The sequence below is a fragment of the Drosophila takahashii genome, chromosome 2L (assembly GCF_030179915.1).
Source record: "Drosophila takahashii strain IR98-3 E-12201 chromosome 2L, DtakHiC1v2, whole genome shotgun sequence".
Lineage (NCBI taxonomy): Eukaryota > Metazoa > Arthropoda > Insecta > Diptera > Drosophilidae > Drosophila > Drosophila takahashii.
The window spans coordinates 29,106,889-29,127,427 of record NC_091678.1 but is presented as its reverse complement, the minus strand read 5'-3'; the positions used below and the strand labels follow the sequence as shown (position 1 = coordinate 29,127,427).

The window sequence follows — 20,539 nt, the reverse complement described above, 5'->3', positions numbered from 1 at the left end:
CCATCGGAAACCAGGCCACAGCCTTTCTATACTCTCCTCAAGTTCAATGTACAGGCATCAGCGAACACGAAGTTGCGGTTAATGCTCTTAATTTCCGTTCGCAAAATGATCCGATCGCCCAAATTAGCGGCCTGTGTACACAGACCACAAGTATCGACGTCGACGACGGCTATAAACCAAACACATTATCTGGGGGTAAGCTGTAGAAGACTACTTAATGCTAAATCGATCATGAAAGCGGCCGAGGTCGAAAGAAATCACAAACATAGGCCCGGCCAAAAACTCTTCGCGGGAGACGCTCTTTACGAGTGTAATAAATGGAAGGCAGCAGGGCGCTGGGACTGAAATTGATTTACGAGCCGATACGGATAAATATCGAGTATCCAAAGCTTATCAGATAAACTACGAATTAGCACCAGCCAATGGTGAAGCCTCAGCAAAAGTAATTAATGGGCCTTGGGTATAAAAGTCAGCAGATGGCCAGTGGAGGAACACAGTCAACTACAGAAGTCTATGACTGAGAAACAATGAGAACCGTTAGCGCCTTGATCCTTCTCACTGCTCTTTTTGCCTGGAGTTCTGCCCAGCAGACCTCCAGCGGGAAGAACCAAAAGGAGAATGGTAAGTTGACGTGGTCGTAACCGACAGCAATCCAATTATGTCATTCGTGTTCCCCAAGCCTTCTCCAAGATCGTTCCCCGCCTGCTGTGGAACATTAAGCGAGGAGACAACCAGGAGAGCCATCGAAACACCCAGCCGATCATAATTGTGCAGCAACCTAGCTCGAACTCGGATCACGACTCGGATAGACACCACCACCACCACAACCCGCACTATCCCTACTACCCGTACTATCCGCAACCCCCACCGCCCAGCCGTCCCCCGCCGCAGTTTCCCGGAATGGACTACCTGAACAGTGCTGGAGGCGGACCCACTTACCTGATCATTAACCCCAACAACATGCAGGGAATCTACCTGCCCTCAAGCAGCTCCAACAGCTCAAACTCCACAAGCTCCCGTCGCAGCGCCTTTGTGCCCTCGATCGCAGATTTGCTGCAGGGCCTCAACTTGGACGATCTGGCCGACGGGAGCCTGTTCGAGGACGATTCCGAGGTGATCAATGCTGCAGAAGATGGAAACACGGAGGTCCACGGCTCCGAGGGACCGATTCCCCAAGCTGACGACGATCGCGAGGAAGATGTGATCAGCGAGGACGCGGTCGAAGCCCTCGAGCGCCAGACCAACCGGGGCTTAAGTCCAAAGCACTTGGTCTCGATCCTGATGCAGGACAAGCGCCGTCGGCGCATACAGGAGGTCCTGGCTGGCATCTACCTGAGAAACTACAACCTGAACAGAAAGTAATTGAACGGACACGAGCAGATACAAATTGAAATTGTGTGAGGCTGAATAAATAGCGGGCACTCGCCCAAACACCCCAAAAAGTTGGCTCCTTTCTGCAGCTCCATATTTTGTCTTCATTATGGGGCGCACTCTATCATAGGTCCCCGGAGAAATCTAAGCTGAGTTGCTGTTCCCCAGTAGATACTCCTCCTCCTTCTTCGACTACATGGTTGCCTTAGTTGCTGCCATTCTGCATTGTTACGACTTTCCGAGTTGCCGTAGCACTAAAATAATCTGCAACTGCAGTTGAAATATTTATTTGCAATTCCCCAACCTAACGTGAGCCTGGATCTGCCAAAAACGAGGAGGAGCTGTAGCGGCTGCTCCTACGACAGGTGGCACTGGAAATGGGCGTGGGCTTTGTCTGGGGTCTGGGATTTGGGGCTTGGGCGGCAGACAGAAGAAGTTGAGCATGATGAGCAGCTGCAGTTATTGTTTCGGCCGAGAAACTTTTTCAATGGGCAAAGTCCCGACTAGACAACTTAAAATTATTTGCTGCGAATGGTAGTTCCCAAGTCGGGTAAAGTTGGCCGAAATGATGGCAGTTTGCCGACCCAAAGAGCGCATTTATCTTCTAATAGCTTGGATTAGTAATGTGGCATAATTAATAATGACCTCAAAATATTTTGCCTAGAAGATTAAATTCTCAAATCGAAATAATGTTTTCGTTTAATTAGCAAGCCCAGCTGGGTTTTTAAGCTTTTTCTGAGTCTGGGGACCAACCTCTTAATTAAATTAATCTGCCACCGGCAACACTTCTCTATGTAATCACAAGTTTTACGCAATAAACTCAGTTGACCTTAAACCTCTCCTACGGCTCTTTAAATTTAAATCAGAAGCATTTCGGTTGCTTGTGCGGTAGCTATGCATAAACCTGAGCTCAGGAATTCCTTTGCGCCAACCCCAGCAGTTGGCCGTTTCCATTGTTGCCTGGCTGTTGCCATGAAATAAGATAAAAGGCGGCAAGGGCGGAAGAAGAAAGATGCCAGATGGTGTACCTGCCGGGGCAGCTCCATCCACCCAGCTTCCCTGGCAACAATTTCGCCGGAGTCTTGTAACATGGCTCCTACATTTTGTTGGCAGCATTTTTTTCGACTACCTGTGTCTGGAAGTTGGCCGTTTGTTGCATGTCCTGCGGCAGGCGAACTTGTTTGAAATTTGACGTGTGTAGTTTGCTGACCAGGAGCGATGGGATGTAGCAACACGAGAAGGCAGGGTGTAGGGTGGACCTCTGGACTGCTTACTCTTCCAGATTTTCGATATATCCAAGCTACCGTTGCACACAGAACAGCTCGAATAATGTTCTTTTTGATTTTCCCCTTTTTACTGGGCACTCGTAATATATCATATTCGTTGCAGTCTATGCAACAGATAAAAATAGAATTTGATTCGATTTAAGCACCCTTCGCCAATTAATGTTTGAGATCAAATTCAAATAGATTTTTCTTCTAGTACACACAAAAAAAAAACTTGGTAAAATCAACTGTAATAATTGTCAAACAGGCCCCAACCAGTAAAATTGTCAATTCTACTAAGTAAATAGTCATTTCACAACAACAAAATACACACAATTAGCAAAGACACAAACCCAAAGCAAAAACAAAGTACACGTAACTATTTTAATAGTTACGTAACTATCTTTGTTGGTCAATTTTACCAAATTTTTTTGTGTATACAAAAAAGAAAATCCGTTGGTTACATGTGCAAATTTTGATCACCTTTAATCTGAAACAAAATGCGATAAATTCTGTATTCCGGGTATCTCAATTGTTAACGAGAAATTTATGACTTATAATGTCAAGTTTCAGAGGCAAAAAGCGTGAGTGAAACTAATTTGTTTGAAACGTTTTACTTTTTATACCCTTGCAGAGGGTATTATGATTTCAGTCAGAAGTTTGCAACGCAGTGAAGGAGACGTTTCCGACCCCATAAAGTATATATATTCTTGATCAGCATCACTAGACGAGTCGATCTAGCCATGTCCGTCTGTCCGTCTGTCCGTCTGACCGTCTGTCCGTCTGTCCGTCTGTCTGTTTCTACGCAAACTAGTCTCTCAGTTTTTGAGCTATCGGGATGAAACTTTCCCAAAAGTCTTCTTTCTATTGCAGGTAGTATATATGTCGGAACCGACCGGATCGGACAACTATATCTTATAGCTCCCATAGGAAGGATCGGAAAAGAAAACGTTAAAAAAATTCTAGCTTCAGTGTTTTTTGAAATATTACCTTCTACATTTGGGGATGTTATTTTTTAAATATTTCTGAATTTCGAATTAAATATTTAAAAAATCGGACGAATATATCATATAGCTGCCATAGGAACAATCGGAAAATTAATGGAAAAGTAATAGGAAATAAATTCTAGCTTCTTTGGTTTTTATTGTATTATCTTCTACTCTAGGATATGACTCTTTTTAAATATTTCCGAATTTCAATTTTAATTTGATCAAAATCGGACGACTATATCATATAGCTGCCATAGGAACGATCGGAAAATTAATGAGATTAATGAAATTAATTAAACATTTTTGCGATTTGTTAATTAATAGGAATGATCTGCAAGGGTATTTAAGCTTCGGCTGGCCGAAGCTAGCTTCCTTTCTTGTTTTTCAATGTTTTAGCCCTGTTCTTGCTCATAAAACTTTTAATAGATTTTTTTATGTACAGTGTACACTGTGTACTCATAAAATGTAGACATTTTCTAAATTTTAGAAATATATTTGTATTAGTGCAGAGACACATCACTGATGCTACTACTTATTTTGACTTGGTTGGCTTCTCCTGTCCAATTGGCAAAATTTACTGTGTGCCAACTTTAGTATACATATGAATAAAAACAAAATGATATGGTCAAGCTGACCACAAGGGCTGTCGCTGTACGGGCTTCTTAAGGTGGGTAATAAAAGGTGTGGTTTTGCACAGCAGTATCGGATCCAGAAAAAATTTGGAACATTTTTCATTATAATGATAATTATCATCAATTTTGATCCAATTGAACCCTTGCAGAGGGTATTATAATCAGGGCTGTGAACCATTCCGGAGCTGAACCACTCAGAACCGGAGTGGTTCACTTTTTTTAGAAAACGAACCGAACCGTAAACCGGAGCGCCGAATTTTTTTATAATTGAACCGGAACCGATCCGGAACTTTTTTTTTGATATTTGGTTCGGTTCACGAAAAATTTATTTTGTGTGTTCGTGTTTTTTTTCAATATTGTGGGGGGTTTTCTGATTATATTAACGTAAAGTTTATTTACTAAGGGAAATAAAAATGCGCAAAAATTTTGTCTTTGCAATGACTGCATCTAACTCAAACAATCTAATAATATATAACTATCATCTTCCAAAACTTTTCGCAGTATGACCACATTAAAATTACTAAATTAATAAAATTAATAAATCATAAATCTTGTAACTTTACTTATAAGTCCTAATGTTATGGTACATATTTCAATGAAAGTACATGGAAATAAATGTTAACTTTATTATTTCATAAAAAAAAATTTATTTTTGTAAACCCTGGGTTGAACCTGAACCCTGCTCCGGCTCATCATTGAACCGGTTCGCAAACCGGAACATTATCTGTCGATTAGGTTTGAACCCCGAACCGAACCCATGCAAAAATAATATGGGTTCACAGCCCTGATTATAATTTCAGTCAGATGTTTCCAACGCAGTGAAGGAGACGTTTCCGACCACATAAAGTATATATATTCTTGATCTGCATCAATAGCCGAGTCTATCTAGCCATGAACATCTGTCCGTCTGTCCGTTTCTATGCGAACTAGTCCCTCAGTTTTAAAGCTATCGCGAAAAAACTTCTTTCTATTGCAGGTAGTACATATGTCGGAACGAGCCGGATCGGATCACTATATCTTATGGCTCCCATAGGAATAATAAAAAAAATAATAGAAAAACCATTGTAACTTTGTAGAAAGTAGGCGTTTTGATTTTTGACAATGTAAAAACAAAATTTTAAGTAGGCATATCTGCAAGGGTATATAAACTTAGGCTGGCCGAAGGTAACTTCGTTTCTTGTTATTAATTTTTTTATGTAGGTGATTTATAATTCAAATGGAATAAATTCGCATGCATATCGGAAATATGCACATTTGTTTTTTAAAAACTTGCAAATAATATGCAAAAAACATGCTAAGTATATGCAAACGAATTTGATCAAAATATTTACTTTCTTTAAATAAATTTAACATTTTAAGCAATACAGAAGGGTGCGTGTCATAACGTCCGCGGGCGCTATGACACACTAAAAAGTGTCATGAGGCCCGTGGGCCCGTGGGCCCTATGACACTTTTACGAGTGTCATAACGCTTTTTTAAAAATGTCATGGTGTCATGTCATAGTCCCCACTTTTAAAAGTGTCATAACACCCACAACTTCTAAAAAAATTCTAAAATGCATTTGGAGTTAATGAGAATACCGATAAGAGAATAACTGTTTGTTATGTTGTAAAGCGCATTCAGAATCAATAAGATTACCAAGAAGAGAAGTGCCGTTTATTATGATACCTCTCAAGCTTTTTCATGTTTTAGTCAGTTAATCACTGATCTTTAAACAACGTGGACGCGATATGGAGGCTGTTGAACCTTTCGAATACAAAATTGTTGCTGGCTTTCGCAAAAATTATAAGCTGTTGCTTCTTACAACGCAGCAACAATTGTCATTTACAAGTATTTCATTTAATTGTTAAATAGGCCGCAGACAAAAATTTTTCTTCTAAAAAATCGAGCGATTTAAAAAAAAAAAATGTTTGCCTGTGGCGCTTTTCCTTCGGTTACACATTGCACTGCAAGCACATTACTCATTGCTACATTATTTTATAATACTCATTATTATATTACTCTATGTTACTCGCATTTATAAGAATTTCAATAAAATGTTAAATAGGGCCCAGGCAAACATTTATTATTATATTACTCTATGTTACTTGCATTTAAAAGAATTTTAATAAAATGTTAAAAAGGGCGCAGACAAAAATTTGTTAGAATAAAGGTGCAAGCCTCATTATTGTTTAATGCGCGCGCTTAAACTGAATACGACATCTTTACTTATATAACTAATAGTTAAATATATTTTCCCTGAGGGCGTTATGACACTTTCCTGAGTGTCATAAGGCTCACGGGCCTTATTGCTTATCACTATGGACGGCAGTCCATGTAGTGACGAAGCGCACCAGGAGAGTGCGCGAAGGCGACTACTATATATACACGAAGAAATGAAAATCTACTGTGATGGTCCGATAATAGAGAAAAGATTAGAAAGTCAATTTAATGACGAGTGTAATAATTTTTCGTCACAAATGTTGATATCAGAACTTTTGTATGTTGAAGGTGCGGTCGTCACTAGTTTTTTACCTCGTTAAGAGGTGTTTTTATTTGATTTTATTCTACACTCATAGAAATTTTTAGCTAAATACTAGAAAAGTCGCCCTGAAACTACGAAAAATTTTCTTATTATACGGGTGGCTAGCCCTAAATATACGAAAAATCGCCATGGAAAATATTTTTAGGGTTAGATTTTTTAAAAAGGCAAATTTGTCCTGTTTTTAGTTCTAATTTGTATGAGTCGACTCCAAAAATAATTATTTCTTTTTAGGCCGAAATTGCCCTAAAACGTTGAACAAAATAGCACCAAGAATTGCCCTAAAAACTACCAAGATTCAAACGAAAATTTTAAAGGGAGGGTAGGGTCTTGCAAAAAAAAAATTCGATTAAGTTTTAAGTCAATCGGTCAAAAACTTTAGAAGTTACGCTAAATCTAGTACCCTAACCTCTAAGACTTTAGGTTCGTAAGTGCATCTTTAAGTGCGTTTTTCTCAAAACCACGTTTTGAAAGTCCGTTTTCATCGGCATTTCTAAACGGCTCAACCGATCGCTTTCAAATTTGTCGCATATTTAAACATTTATAACATTTAAACATTTTATTTTTAAGCCGAAAGTCCAATTTTTGATTTTGGACTATCGAAAAAAATTCTTAAAAATAAAAAATAAAAGAGCTACATAGGGGGCGGGTTTTCTTAATTTTAAAGCGAAATGTAAAAACAAAATGGAAATCCGATCAATTTTAGCGGAGGCACAGTGAACACTGCGAAACGCCTTTTTTTAATAGTGTTCCAGCAATCGCTTTGCCACCGCTATAAAAACTAGTAAAACCAGTTTTTATAGAAAATATCGCAAAGTTAGATTCCGCATGTTAAATTTAAAGTTGTCTTAAAACTGTAAATACATATGAAAATTTTGAGCCTAAGGACTAATTTATGTTAGGCATGCGAAGAAACGGCCCGTTCCCAGCCATCAAAAAAAATATACAAGTTTTTGTTTGTATAACTTAGACCGCAAGAAAACAAGATGTGTACAGTGTTTGTACGTTGCTTAGCGCGATGGGACTGTGGTGCAGCGCTAGAGCGTTAGACTCCAACTCGAGAGGCCGCGGGTTCGATACCTCGTAGTTGACCTAATGTTTTTCTCAAGTAAGTTGTTTTTCTCCTTTTATACATATATCTCCTTAGTTCGATTGCAAAGATGATTTTTCAGTTATATCCGGCGGTTATGCAAGTCTGCTGCCTCCTGCACCCAACGGCATCGTCCGATATAGCGACAATTCAACAAATAAATTATCTGAAACGATGTTCGTTGAGTCCAGTTCCCAGGATATACCATATGTTTCATGGCTATGTTTTCTTTTATTTTTTTTCTCACTTTTCCTTCCTCCCTCACACTGATAGTTTCTTTTGTTCATTTCAAAATCAGTCGCCAAAAAACAACGTGACAGGCTAATTTGGGTGAAATCTTAGAATAAATCGTAATTTGTTTCCGATAGATAAAAAATCTTTTTATAATTAAGGCAGGCTTGCACCTTTTGAGGTCAAAAAAAATAATTTTTTTTTTTTGCAGTTTCGGATAGATACATGTTTCAATTTTACTCTCCTAATAGGGTCTTCCCACAGAGTTCCATCCACCGTCTACCATTCGTTGAACGGATGGTCCGTAAGGTTTTGCCGTTTCGAAAATTTCCCAGTTAGTCCGCCATCCAATTTTGACGGACTTTTAGGGTCTTCCCACAGAGCTCCATCCACCATTCGTTAAACGGATGGTCCGTAAGGTTTTGCCGTTTCGAAAATTTCCAAGTTAGTCCGACATCCAATTTTGACGCACTTTGACGGTCTCTTTTATGCGATAGTTAGGCGATGTTTTCTCGGTGCAACTCTGAATTCTTCCTCTTGACTGTGAAAATTGGAACGATGACTGTAAGAACAAATCAAATCGATGGCGGGAAAAAATTTAATAATGCATAAGCTGTTGTTGAAGTATTTATAGTTAGTTATGGACGGAAAAGCTTTTACGAAAAGGTTGCTATGAGTGGGCCAAAATGTAAGCTGTTGTGCGTACGAAAACATCAATGTTTGCAGCAAAGTGTCAAAATATGTTCTGCACTTCGTAAATATAACTAATAGTAATTAAAAGTGTACTTTGTACTTCTATAAAGTTCTAAAGTTGCTATAAATTACCAAAAACGACAACAATTTGGTTTTGTTTACAAATTTTTCATATTAATATTGGTTTGGCAGAGGCGTAGTAAGAGCGGAGTGTGGGGTACGGGAGGTTAGGCTTCCCCCCAGTCAGCAATATGTATGCATTAGGGTGGGTCGATTTGGGAGGCCAAAAATCGTATAGGGGGAACGTATTCTTGGAATGATTCTAAGCAACATTGTCGAACAAACTTGTGGTCTAAAATGACGTTTGACCCCCCCCAAACGCGAATGAAAATTACTGGTTTTTTCGTGAAAAATATCATAGTAGCCAGCACAGACATATTACTGAATTTGAAACCCCTATTTTGCCTTGTTAAAAGGCGACTTTATCCAAATACTATTTAAGTTTAATTACGTTATTATTTATCAAATATTCTTTCAATTTTGCGGTTTTCTATAGAAGCAAGTAATCTTTTAAAATATCGTCAAACCAAAAAAAAATAATCCACATTTGTTTCTGTACAATTTTTCATTCAGTTTGATAACTTTGTCAAAAATAAGGCAGTTCGGTTGGCAACGTCAAAGGAGAGAGACGTATGCCGCACGCTCACAAGCCAACAAGTTCATTTTATAATTTGTGTTCTTAAATATATTGATTAAACTTTGTCAATAAATACTTTAAACCATCCGGAACAAACGCAGAGGTATTTTTGACAAATCAGAAGTGGGATACGAGCCACATATATCAATAAAATGATATAAAAAGTTGAATTTTATTCACGAAGATAAGATAATGAAGGAATGCAAAAATTGACAAAACGGCAGCGCCAAAACGGGCTAAGCAAAACGGTCAAAGGAAAGAGGTGGCAAAACGGCAATTTTGCAAAACGGCCACACTTTTTAAGAAGCGTCGCTACGAAAAGCGAAAAGACACGGAAAAAGAAAGGAAAAAAAAAGAAGAAGCACCAAGAGTGGGAAACAGAGAAGACGCCACGGACCACGAAGTTAACTAAAATGTTAGTTAAACTAAGTCAACTTAAGGTTCCCGAACTGGATATTATTCTACGCACGAATAATCTTCCAGTCGTCGGAAACAAATCGGCAAAAATCGACGAACTCACACGGATCTTGGGATGCGACGAAATTGAACGAGATGACTACGAATTGGATACAAATTCGGTACAATCGCAAATTGACGAACTGAAGCAGTTGATGATCAGTTTATCGCAAACTGTTCAGGCCTTGAGTGTTCAACAAGGGGCTTCAACTTCTGGCCAATCTAACGGAAGGAACGCAGAAGCATCACCGGCTGTTGTAGAGCAGCAGAGCCTGGCGAACACGGTAGGCGCACCACCACCAGGTGAAGAACAACGGCACCAACGGATCAGAGAGAGCCCCGAACGCACAGTTTACACTAACGCCATCATCAAGGATGTGATAGGTGTGTTGCCTGAGTATGATCCAGTTAGGGGCAACATAACGTCACAACAGTTTATAAGCAAAACCGAGCAGTTGCAGAGCGTTTACGAATGGAACGATGGGACAGTGTTGTTTGCTGTACAGCACAAAATGAAAGGTGTCGCCAAGGAATGGTTAGATGCACAGTCTGTATTCCAAACGTGGGGACAGTTTAAGAGTTCCCTGTTACTGGATTTTCCAAGCGTGGTGAACACAGCAGATGTTCACAGGGAATTGATGCGGCGCAAAAGAAAGCTCAACGAATCATTCAGCGAGTATTTCTACATCATGATGGCAATTGGAAGAAGAGCAAAGATCGATGAGCCATCCATCAATTCGTACATTATTAACGGACTTAACCAAAATGATTGTACGAAGGCTTTGTTGGCCATGAACCTACAAACCTGCTCAGAACTATTCAGGTCTCTGGAGAATATGAAGACAGTGCAAGCGTTGCATCAACAAAGTACTCCTTTTCAGTCTGTGTACATGAAAGGACAAGAGATAGCGGGTGGCGAGGCTAAAGCCAAAGGACCAAAGTGCTTTAACTGTAACCAAATGGGTCACATAGCTGCTAAGTGTCCTGACCCGCAGAAAAAGCCACGCTGTTCAATCTGCTCGAAGATTGGGCATGAAGCAAAAGATTGCAGGGTTAAGGTATCATCGGTCGCTCAAGTAGACGCAGCAATTACTAAAGAGTATCCACCCATAATGAAGACAATTCAGCTCGGAGGAAAAGAGTTTTCTGCATTCGTCGATACTGGCAGCGATCATACCCTTATAAGAGAATCGGCGGTTCCAGATGGATCAATTCGACAGTCATCACTGAAACGCTTGCAAGGATTTGGAGGATCAATAGTGGAGACTAAGGAATGTATACTGACTTCGGTAAAGACAGATCGCAGCGAGATGGATGTACGCATTCCTATTGTACCCGATGACGTACTTCCGTACAACGTACTGATGGGCAGAGATTTACTGTGCAAGAAGGACTTCGATCAAATCGACAATTCAGGATCGATAATGCTAGCAGTGGAGGAAGAAATCAACTTCAACATAAGCGCCGATATCAATAGTTCCCAGCGCAATGAGGTGACCGATATGTTAAACAGCTATTCAGATTGCTTTGCAGAAGGCCTTTCCAATATTGGCAGATGCAATACCACTGTTATGGACATCGAGGTGACTTCAGCAACTCCGATACTGGGTCGTCGATACCAAGTTGCATTTGCCAAAAGGGATGCACTCCGATCTCAGTTAGAACTTCTACTTAAGCACAATATCATCAGTAAGAGCACCTCACCTCACGCGTCATCGGCTATATTAGTTCCGAAGGCTAATGGAGAGAGTCGCTTGTGCATCGACTATAGAGCGCTCAACGCAGTCACTGTGAAGAAACGATATCCAATGCCAATTGTAGAGGAACAATTAGGAAAGTTGTCTGGAAACACGTACTTTACAACTCTGGACATGACTTCAGGATACTACCAGATTCCTATGGGCCAGGAAAGCAAGAGATTCACGGCATTTATGACTCCGGATGGGCTTTACGAGTTTAATGTAATGCCATTTGGCTTGGTAAACGCACCAATGGTATTTCAGGAGGTCATCATGGATTTGTTACGTCAGCTAGAACACCAACGCAACATAATAAGTTATGTAGATGAAGTCATCATTCCATCAAAAACGGTTGAAGAAGGACTTGTCGTTTTAAACGAGTTTCTGCAAGCAATTCGATCGGTTGGACTAACTTTACGTCCATCCAAATGTTCCTTCTTGCAGACTAAGGTCAAATTTTTGGGTCACCTAATAACTGCAAACGGTATTCAGCCAGGAATCGAGAAAACCATATGCATCAGCGATTATGGAACGCCCCAAAACGATGCTGATGTACGCAGATTCCTTGGAATCACTGGATTCTTTCGCAAGTTCGTCAAGGAATACAGCATGATGGCAGCACCTTTAAGTAAGCTTCTGAAGAAAAACCAAGATTTCCTGTGGGAAGCTGAACAAGAAACAGCATTCCGAAACTTGAAGGAGGCTATTGTATCGCAACCTGTATTGACCCTTTACGATCCAGCAAGGCGTCACGAAGTACACACGGATGCAAGCAGCAAAGGAATCGCAGGAGTTCTACTACAAGAAGAAGACGAAGGACTTAGGCCGGTATTCTATTTCAGCAGGCTTTGCTCGGAAGCTGAGAGTCGCTACTCAAGTTATGCACTGGAAGTACTAGCTATCACTGAGTCATTGGAAAGATTCCGCATTTATCTCGTCGGATCCGAGTTCGTAGTGGTGACCGATTGCAATGCTGTGGCAACCCTCAAGGAGTCGACGGCATTACAACCTCCAATCGCACGCTGGTGGCTGAGACTACAAGAATTCGACTTTAAATGCAAACATCGGCCTGGAGAGCAAATGCCTCACGTAGATGGAATGAGTAGGCATCCAGTACTTCCACCAGAGGACAGTTCAATAACCGTGGCAGACAACGTGTTGAAGATAGTTCCCATTGACGAAGATTGGATTTACACGATGCAGATGCAGGATCCAAAAATAAAAGACATCTTCGAGGTTTTTCGTATCAAGGACGCCAGTAACCAATGGAGCCAAATAAAAACCGACTACGTTATCAATAAAAACAGATTGTACCGGAAAACTGATGATGGCAACAAGTTGGTAGTACCCCAAGCAATCAGATGGCGTGTGACCAAGTCCAACCATGATGACGCAGGACATTTTGGAACGGAAAAAACTCTGGAAAGGCTAAGGAAGTATTTCTGGTTCCCAAGGATGCGCGGATACATCAAGTCCTACATTGCGTCATGCCCAGAATGCTGTGTGAATAAGGTAAAAGGTGGAAAATCTGATGGTGAACTACACTTGCAAGAAGTAGTCCCTATTCCGTTCCGATCAATTAACATTGATCACATTGGGCCATTCATCAAAAGTAAAACCGGAAATTGTCACATACTGGTGGTTGTGTGTGCTTTTACGAAATACACCTTTCTAATACCAACACGTAATACAAAAACGACACCTGTAATCAAAGCTTTAAAACAAATTTTTTCCGTTTTTGGGCAACCTGTACGCCTAATTTCGGATAGAGGTACATCGTTCACATCAAAGGAGTTCGACAATTTTATAAATGAAAATGGAATTCAGCACATCAAAACAGCAGTTCGCACGCCCCGCGCTAATGGCCAGGCTGAAAGAATGAATAAAACTTTACTCAGTGCATTAAAAACGAGCACTGCCATCGATAAGGATTGGGATCAAAACTTAGGACAAATTCAGTGGAGCATGAATACAAACATAAATTCCACTACAAAGTTTACCCCAAATGATCTGGTATTCAACTTCAATCCACGAGATGTGTCCAAAAATCGCCTAATTCAAGCATTAACTCAGGAGTACGAACCAGAACTTAATGTTGAATTGAATCGCCAGCAAGCAGAACAAAATATAAAAACGGAGCAGCAAAAATGGAAGATCCGATACGATGCCAAACATATTTCTCCAAAGAAATTCAGTGTGGACGATCTGGTTATGACTGACTTTGTTCCAGCTGCTACAGGAGAGACACATAAATTGGATCCAGCTTTCAAAGGACCTTATATCGTTACTAAGATTCTTGGTAACGACCGATACATAATTGAGGACCTACCAGATTATTCTGTTTCTCAAAGACGATACAGCAACGTAGTATCCATTGATCACATGAAGCCGTGGTGTGCATTAATCCCAGATCTGGATACCAATGATGACGACTACGATTACTCAACAGAAGACTAACTCTCGTCAGGAAAGGCCGAGTTGTCAAAAATAAGGCAGTTCGGTTGGCAACGTCAAAGGAGAGAGACGTATGCCGCACGCTCACAAGCCAACAAGTTCATTTTATAATTTGTGTTCTTAAATATATTGATTAAACTTTGTCAATAAATACTTTAAACCATCCGGAACAAACGCAGAGGTATTTTTGACAACTTCAACTGAAACGGATCTAAGGAATTTTCTAAGAATGTCTTACCATTTTGGGCAACCAGTAAATTTTTCCGGCTTTTCATTACCTAATATAAGAGAAGTTCTAAATTGTTTCTTTTTTCTAACTGAACAAAAAAAAAAAATGGCCAAATATTTTCGTACAAGGCGTTTTCCTTAGAAGTTTCAAAAAAATTAATCGAGATTTGGAAAGTATTAAAAATTCAACTTATTCATGAAAAAAGTGTGATAAAAAAATTAAATTTATTAATTATCATGAGTACTTAAAGCACAAGGATAGGTCAAACAATTTTCAAAACTCACTTGAAAATTGATTTTACATTGGAAAATGCAAATGCGATTTCCAGATAAACGGTTGCTTTTGCGAAAAAATTCCGTCAAATATAAAATCGTTCCTTATTGACCAACACCGCGACCGAATTATGACAATTGCAGACATAGAAGTGGAATCATCACCTGACTACTTAAGCCAAACTGAGACGGGCAATGAATACACAAATCAGTCAAGCGAAAAAAGTTCGATTTCAACTGATCTACCTTTCCGTGATGTAGGTTCTAGTCAAGAATCGTACACAAAACGATATAGTGCCTTTAATTTCGCAATGGTCTGTGATCGATTTGGAATATCGGATAGAGTCGCCTCAATTTTAGCTTCTTCCCTATTTAAGGATATAAACTACACCGATGAAAACGGCGATCTAGTAATAATGGATAAAAATAAAGTGGCCAGAGAAAGATTGAAGTCGCGGGAAGCTGTGCTACACCAAAGATTCAAGACCAACAATTCCAACATTCTGGCCTTTTCATTCGACGGCAGAAAAAATGAGTCATTGGTCACGAAAAAAATTGATGGAAAGCCTCATACTAACTTAGAAAAAGAACCACATTTGGTGGTTTTGGAAGAGCCGAATGCCAAGCTCTTGGGGTACCTAAAAGTTGATGCAGAGAATGCCAAAACAAAACAGGAAGAGCTTCAGCGCTTCTTTAAGCAGAAAGGTATATCTCTAAGTAGCGAAGTCACTAATACTGCACTCAGAAAAAAAATCGCCCTAAATTTTAGAAAATCGCCATACTTTGAAAATCGCCTTGAAATTCAGAAAATATTTCTATTTTTCAGAAAAAATTTTCTAAATAATAAGAAAAACTTACCCTGATTAAATCAACTCCTCTTGTTATCCACTTTTAGAAAAATTTTCTGTTATTCAGAAATTTTTCTTTCAAACTAAGAAAAAATCGCCTTACATTTTAGGAAATTGGCCAATCGGTAGCCTAGGGGTCTAATGCGAGCGGATTATTTGTTTTCTACGCTTATATTCGGAAGCGTGTGTTCGATCCCACGTCGAGGCGTACATTTTTTGCGTCTTTATTTTTTTTTTTTTGGCGCATTAAAATGTATACTTTAATACAAATAAGGATTTAGGTAAGCTAACACACACATAATGGATAAATAAGAGTATAAACCTAGAACCCAAGAGAACAGAATGAGAATGTACTTTGTACAGCGCCTCTCGTGATGCTTCCCTGGCGCAGTTAGTAGAGTGTTTGACTGCAAACTGTGAGGTAAGGGGTTCGAATCCCGCGAGCGACCAAAATGTTTTTCTCCAGATAGTAAGTTATTTGATTTTTATGTTTATCATTAATAAATAATATAATAATTTCAGTTATTATTTCAGTTCCAATTTAAGATTAAAAGTGTGTTTATGTACAAGCATCGTGACGTCATCCATGTGTTTAAATAGAGGAGAGAAAAATAAGTTGAGAAACGAGAACCCCAACAACAACACCCCACACCGACAGAGGGGTTGGAGTCGGCATAACTCCCGATTCCCCGATTTTTTTTTCTTCTTCTTATTCAATTTTGCAAAAACTAACCCTAAATTTTAGAAATTTTTTTTCTAATTTTTAGAAATATTTTTTCTAAAAGGCAAGGCGAGCTGCCTTTGGCTTAAAAAGTATGGCGATTTTCTAAAATTCAGGGCGATTTTTTTTCTGAGTGTGGTATTGCGAACGGAATAATTAGGAGGTTTGAAATCGAGTTAAGACGACCGCTTCATTGGTTTATATGCATGTTGCACTTTAATGAATTGCCATTTCGCCACTTATATTCTGCGTTAGAAAAATCAGCAACCAAAGGGCCAAGATCCGCAACAGGCAAATTATCGAAATTACTTGAGGTGTGTGAAACCAGGGTAAGGTTAACACTGAATAAAATATTTTTGAATTATTAGGAAATTAATAATTCTTTAATTTTTGTTTTTCAGCCAGTAACCAATTTTGAGAAGATTCAATTAAATAATATGCCGCAAGCACCATCAAATAACAATTGGTTTAAAGCATTATCATCGGACGTTAAATACTTGTTTAGAATTGCTACCGCCGTTTCGGAGGGATACTGCTCTGTTGATCTGGCCAATATGAAACCAGGACCGATCGCTCACTCTCGTTGGTTAACAAAGGCCAGTAGATTACTCAGACTTTACGTCAGCACGAGCAGTCCCTCCAAAAACTTAAAAACGTTAGCAGAATTTCTAATTAGAGTTTATGTTCCGATGTATTTTAAGATCAAATTCTTCAGCTCTGTCATATTTGGAAGTCCACTTCTGTTTCAATTTATAAGATCCACCCAATATTTACCGACGAATTTACGAGAAGTTATTAATCCTATCATTCAAAACAATGCATACTTTGCGCATCCAGAAAACATACTGCTGGCTATGCTCTTTGATGATGATAAATGTATACGAGATCAGGCCATAAGAAAAATATTATATTATAGACAGAATCAATACGTTCCAGACCAAATTAGAATGTACAAAAAATACAAAATTAATTTTAATTGTACAAGCTACACCACAATGATAGACTTAAGTGATGACAATAATTGTGCAGAGCCACCATTCACCAGACACATTCCATACGATTTTCTTGAACAATATATACATTTGGAGGAAAAGCCAATGGTAGATCCCAAAATACCATGCCATATTCAAGGAACAGAACGATGCGTTCAACTGTTAACTAGTGTTTCTGGACGGCACATTGAAAAAAATCGGGAGAGTGTCATGGCAGTTATTGAGGATAGCAGAAGAAAAATTCCTCGTATGGAAAGTAAGCAAGATTTGAAAATGGAACACTAATTATTAATCAATAAACAAATTTTACAAAGTAACCTTTTGAGAAAAAAAATAGTGGTTTCAAATTCAGTAATGTATCTGTGCTGGCTACTATGATATTTTTCACGAAAAAAACAGTATTTTTCATTCGCGTTTGGGGGGGGTCAAACGTCATTTTAGACCACAAGTTTGTTCGCCAATATTGCTTAGAATCCTTTAAAGATTACGTTCCCCCTATACGATTCATCACTTTTTTCGGCTCCATACAAATCGACCCGCCCTAGTATGCATACTCGTTGTAGGATATGTTATAAACGTTCAGATATGTATTTAAACTATTTTCTTAATCTATTTATTGTATTATTCTACAATAAAATTAAGAGAACCCAATTTTACGACAGTTTTCCCGAGTTGAAATTCCCCTTCGTTAATGTTGAGCTGAGCAACTGCTCTTCAGTCAGCTGTTATTGGATGTTGGATGGTGGAACAGAAGAGGCTATAAAAAATTTCAAGTCGAAATCTCTTCAAGCGCGCGGTACAGCGTGGGCCCGCCGCGGCTAAGCCGCCCTGCCGCGGTGGAACTGGTTCGATTTGATGCTCGCTTTTCATTTTGTTCATAAAAATTGTTTAAACAAATTAATTTTGCAAATTTGATGCCAGATTCATGATCACCGACCCGAAAACTAAGGTACCGATGAATATTTTGATTGAGATGTATGAAATTCGACATACATTGCTGCCATTATAGTGCAAATTTTCAAACGCGTTTTTCTCAAAACCATGTTTTCCGAGTTGGCGGAAGTCGTCCAAGGCGCAAAAATTGAGCAATCGTCATTAAATTTTTTAAACATGGTCATCAGAAGTATGTACATGTCTGGAACTAGGATCTTTTGAAAATATTAAAAATTGTTTTTAAAAAAAAAAAAATTAGTAACGAAAAAATGAGGAAAAAACCGATTTTTTGTTCAAAAGCTCATAATTTTTGCGTTTTTTATGTTTTTTCAATTATTCTAGTTCCAGCGATGCGATAAAGTGTACAGATTAAGATTATATTCGTTTTGTGCGTTTCAAATTATTTCTTAAAATTCCAAAAAATCCGCCATTAGGACGAGTTTTTCGCGGACATGCCGCCATTGTTGGTGCTCAAAATTTGTGTAGCTTCAATAAACTGTACCCTACAACTGGCTAAAATTGTATTCCCATACCTACCATACTTTCCAAGAAATAAATTCCAGAAAAAATCAGGTTTTGGGCGCCAAAAAGGTGGAAGCCTGCCTTAAGCTCCGATTTGTAAGTTTTGCACTTGAGACTCGTTTAAGGTATTTTAATATTTTGTATGCAACTTTGTGGGCTATCTTAATATCTTTCAGAAAAATATTTTAAAAATTTTTTAAATTTAAAATGAAGAATATTTTAATAGAATTTAAAAAGAAAAAAAATAATGCATATGCAATAATGAATAAAAAACAAGAGAGAACGCTATAGTCGGGTGCCCCGACTATTTTTATAGGGTCGGAAACGCTTTCTTCTCCCTGTTACATACTTTTGCACGAATACAATATACCCTTTTACTCTACGAGTAACGGATATAGAAATCGAGCCTAAGGTATATCTTTCTGATTAATAAATGGGCACTTAAACTTTTCAGCCCTGTTAGAGACCTGTTGTCTCAGTTAACAGCTGTAAATGGCCAAAAAATCACCGTTGTCCCAAACTTAAAATATACATATAAAATTATTTTTTTTTTGGTCAAAGTACCATTTATCAGAAAGTTATATAACGAAATTCGGTTTTTAGGCGTGTATTTTTAACGAAGCCATTTATGCCAGAGCTTTTGCATTTTGTAAGAAAGTTAAAGTAGGGGAGAGTGGGGTAGTTTCGTCACAGGGGCAATTTCGTCACCTGCAATATCTCGGAATCCATAAGTCTTAAAAATATATAATTTCTTTGTTTTAGTCCCTCAAGACGGCATGACACAACCAATGCATTTTTTTTGCACAGAAGGCCAAGATAACAAAGCTGTAATATTAAATGTGTTTTAACCAAAGCATGCAAATAACTGTTAACCGTTTTTTTCCTTACGCTCTACTCCCGAGAACAACCGAAAAATAGCATGCCCCTCGTTCTCTCTCTGGCAGCACACTTCGTTTCCTTTCGTTTTGGTTTTCGGTTGAGCCTTTTACGTTGAGCTGTTCGTGAGACGCTCTGTTACGAACCTCGTTCAATGAGAGATACGAATGTCGCTCGCACAGGGAGACTTATGAAAAGACCGATTGACTGAAAAAGTCATCGCAAAAAGTCTTTTCACTAATACAACTATGCAATGTATTCCCTTTGAAAGTACGTGCGAGTGAAAGGGAGAGCAATATCGCCCAAGCACGTTAACGTTAACACATGCGCAAAAGACTTTTTGAAACGTCGTTCAGGAGCAATCAGTCTGTAAGCGAGCCGAGCAAAAGAAAGCCGAAAAAACTGCTCGTCACCTGAGTGCGAGCAAAATTTCTGTACGAACAATTCAATCGGTTGCTCTCTGATTGTTTGCTTAAAGTCTCAGAGAAAAACAGTTATTTGGGGACCGCACGAATCGGTCAACAGTTATTTGCGAGCTATGGTTTTAACAGTTCAAAGGCTACATTTAGTTCTCGACGAAATTTTTTCTGTATGCCACAATTCAAAAGGAATAAGATACACGATATTTTATATAATACACAGCTATAATGTGCATTTCTGCGTTAGTGATTTTTAACTTCGCGCTTAATTTCGGAAGGAAAAAATTTATTATTTCTAAAAAAGTACTGTCTGGGGAAATTTCGCCACCCTATGCTTAGGGTAAATTCGCACCTATTTTAAATACATATTTTTTTATTTGACGAGCTGGCTAACGAACAGACTACCGGCAGCAGCAACAAATATAGGACGTCAACAAAAATGGTACGTTTGATCAGTGTAGCATACTTACAGGCGTAAAGTTCCCTACGTTTTTCAGGTGAGGAAAAATTGCCCCAGTGGTGTGGTGATTTTACCCCCCTATGTAGGGGGGAATGTCACATTTTAAAGCTTGGTGCTAACCGCATTCAA

General features: G+C 38.9%; 2 protein-coding genes across 2 annotated transcripts in view; one reads left to right on the top strand and one right to left on the bottom strand.

The window, feature by feature from the left end:
- The first annotated feature begins 479 nt into the window (after positions 1-479).
- Positions 480-1,429, top strand: LOC108069080 (uncharacterized). The gene is made up of 2 exons (XM_017159030.3): positions 480-621; positions 680-1,429. Exons 1-2 carry the CDS (start codon positions 528-530, stop codon positions 1,360-1,362), a joined length of 777 nt encoding a protein of 258 aa, XP_017014519.2. The 5' UTR covers positions 480-527; the 3' UTR covers positions 1,363-1,429.
- A 6,650-nt stretch (positions 1,430-8,079) lies between these two features.
- Positions 8,080-20,539, bottom strand: part of AANATL2 (Arylalkylamine N-acetyltransferase-like 2) — a 37,192-nt gene continuing 24,732 nt past the window's right edge. The window contains exon 2 of the mRNA XM_017137658.3: positions 8,080-8,661. The gene's annotated coding sequence lies outside the window, so the exon portion shown is untranslated. The remainder of the gene's footprint in view (positions 8,662-20,539) is intronic.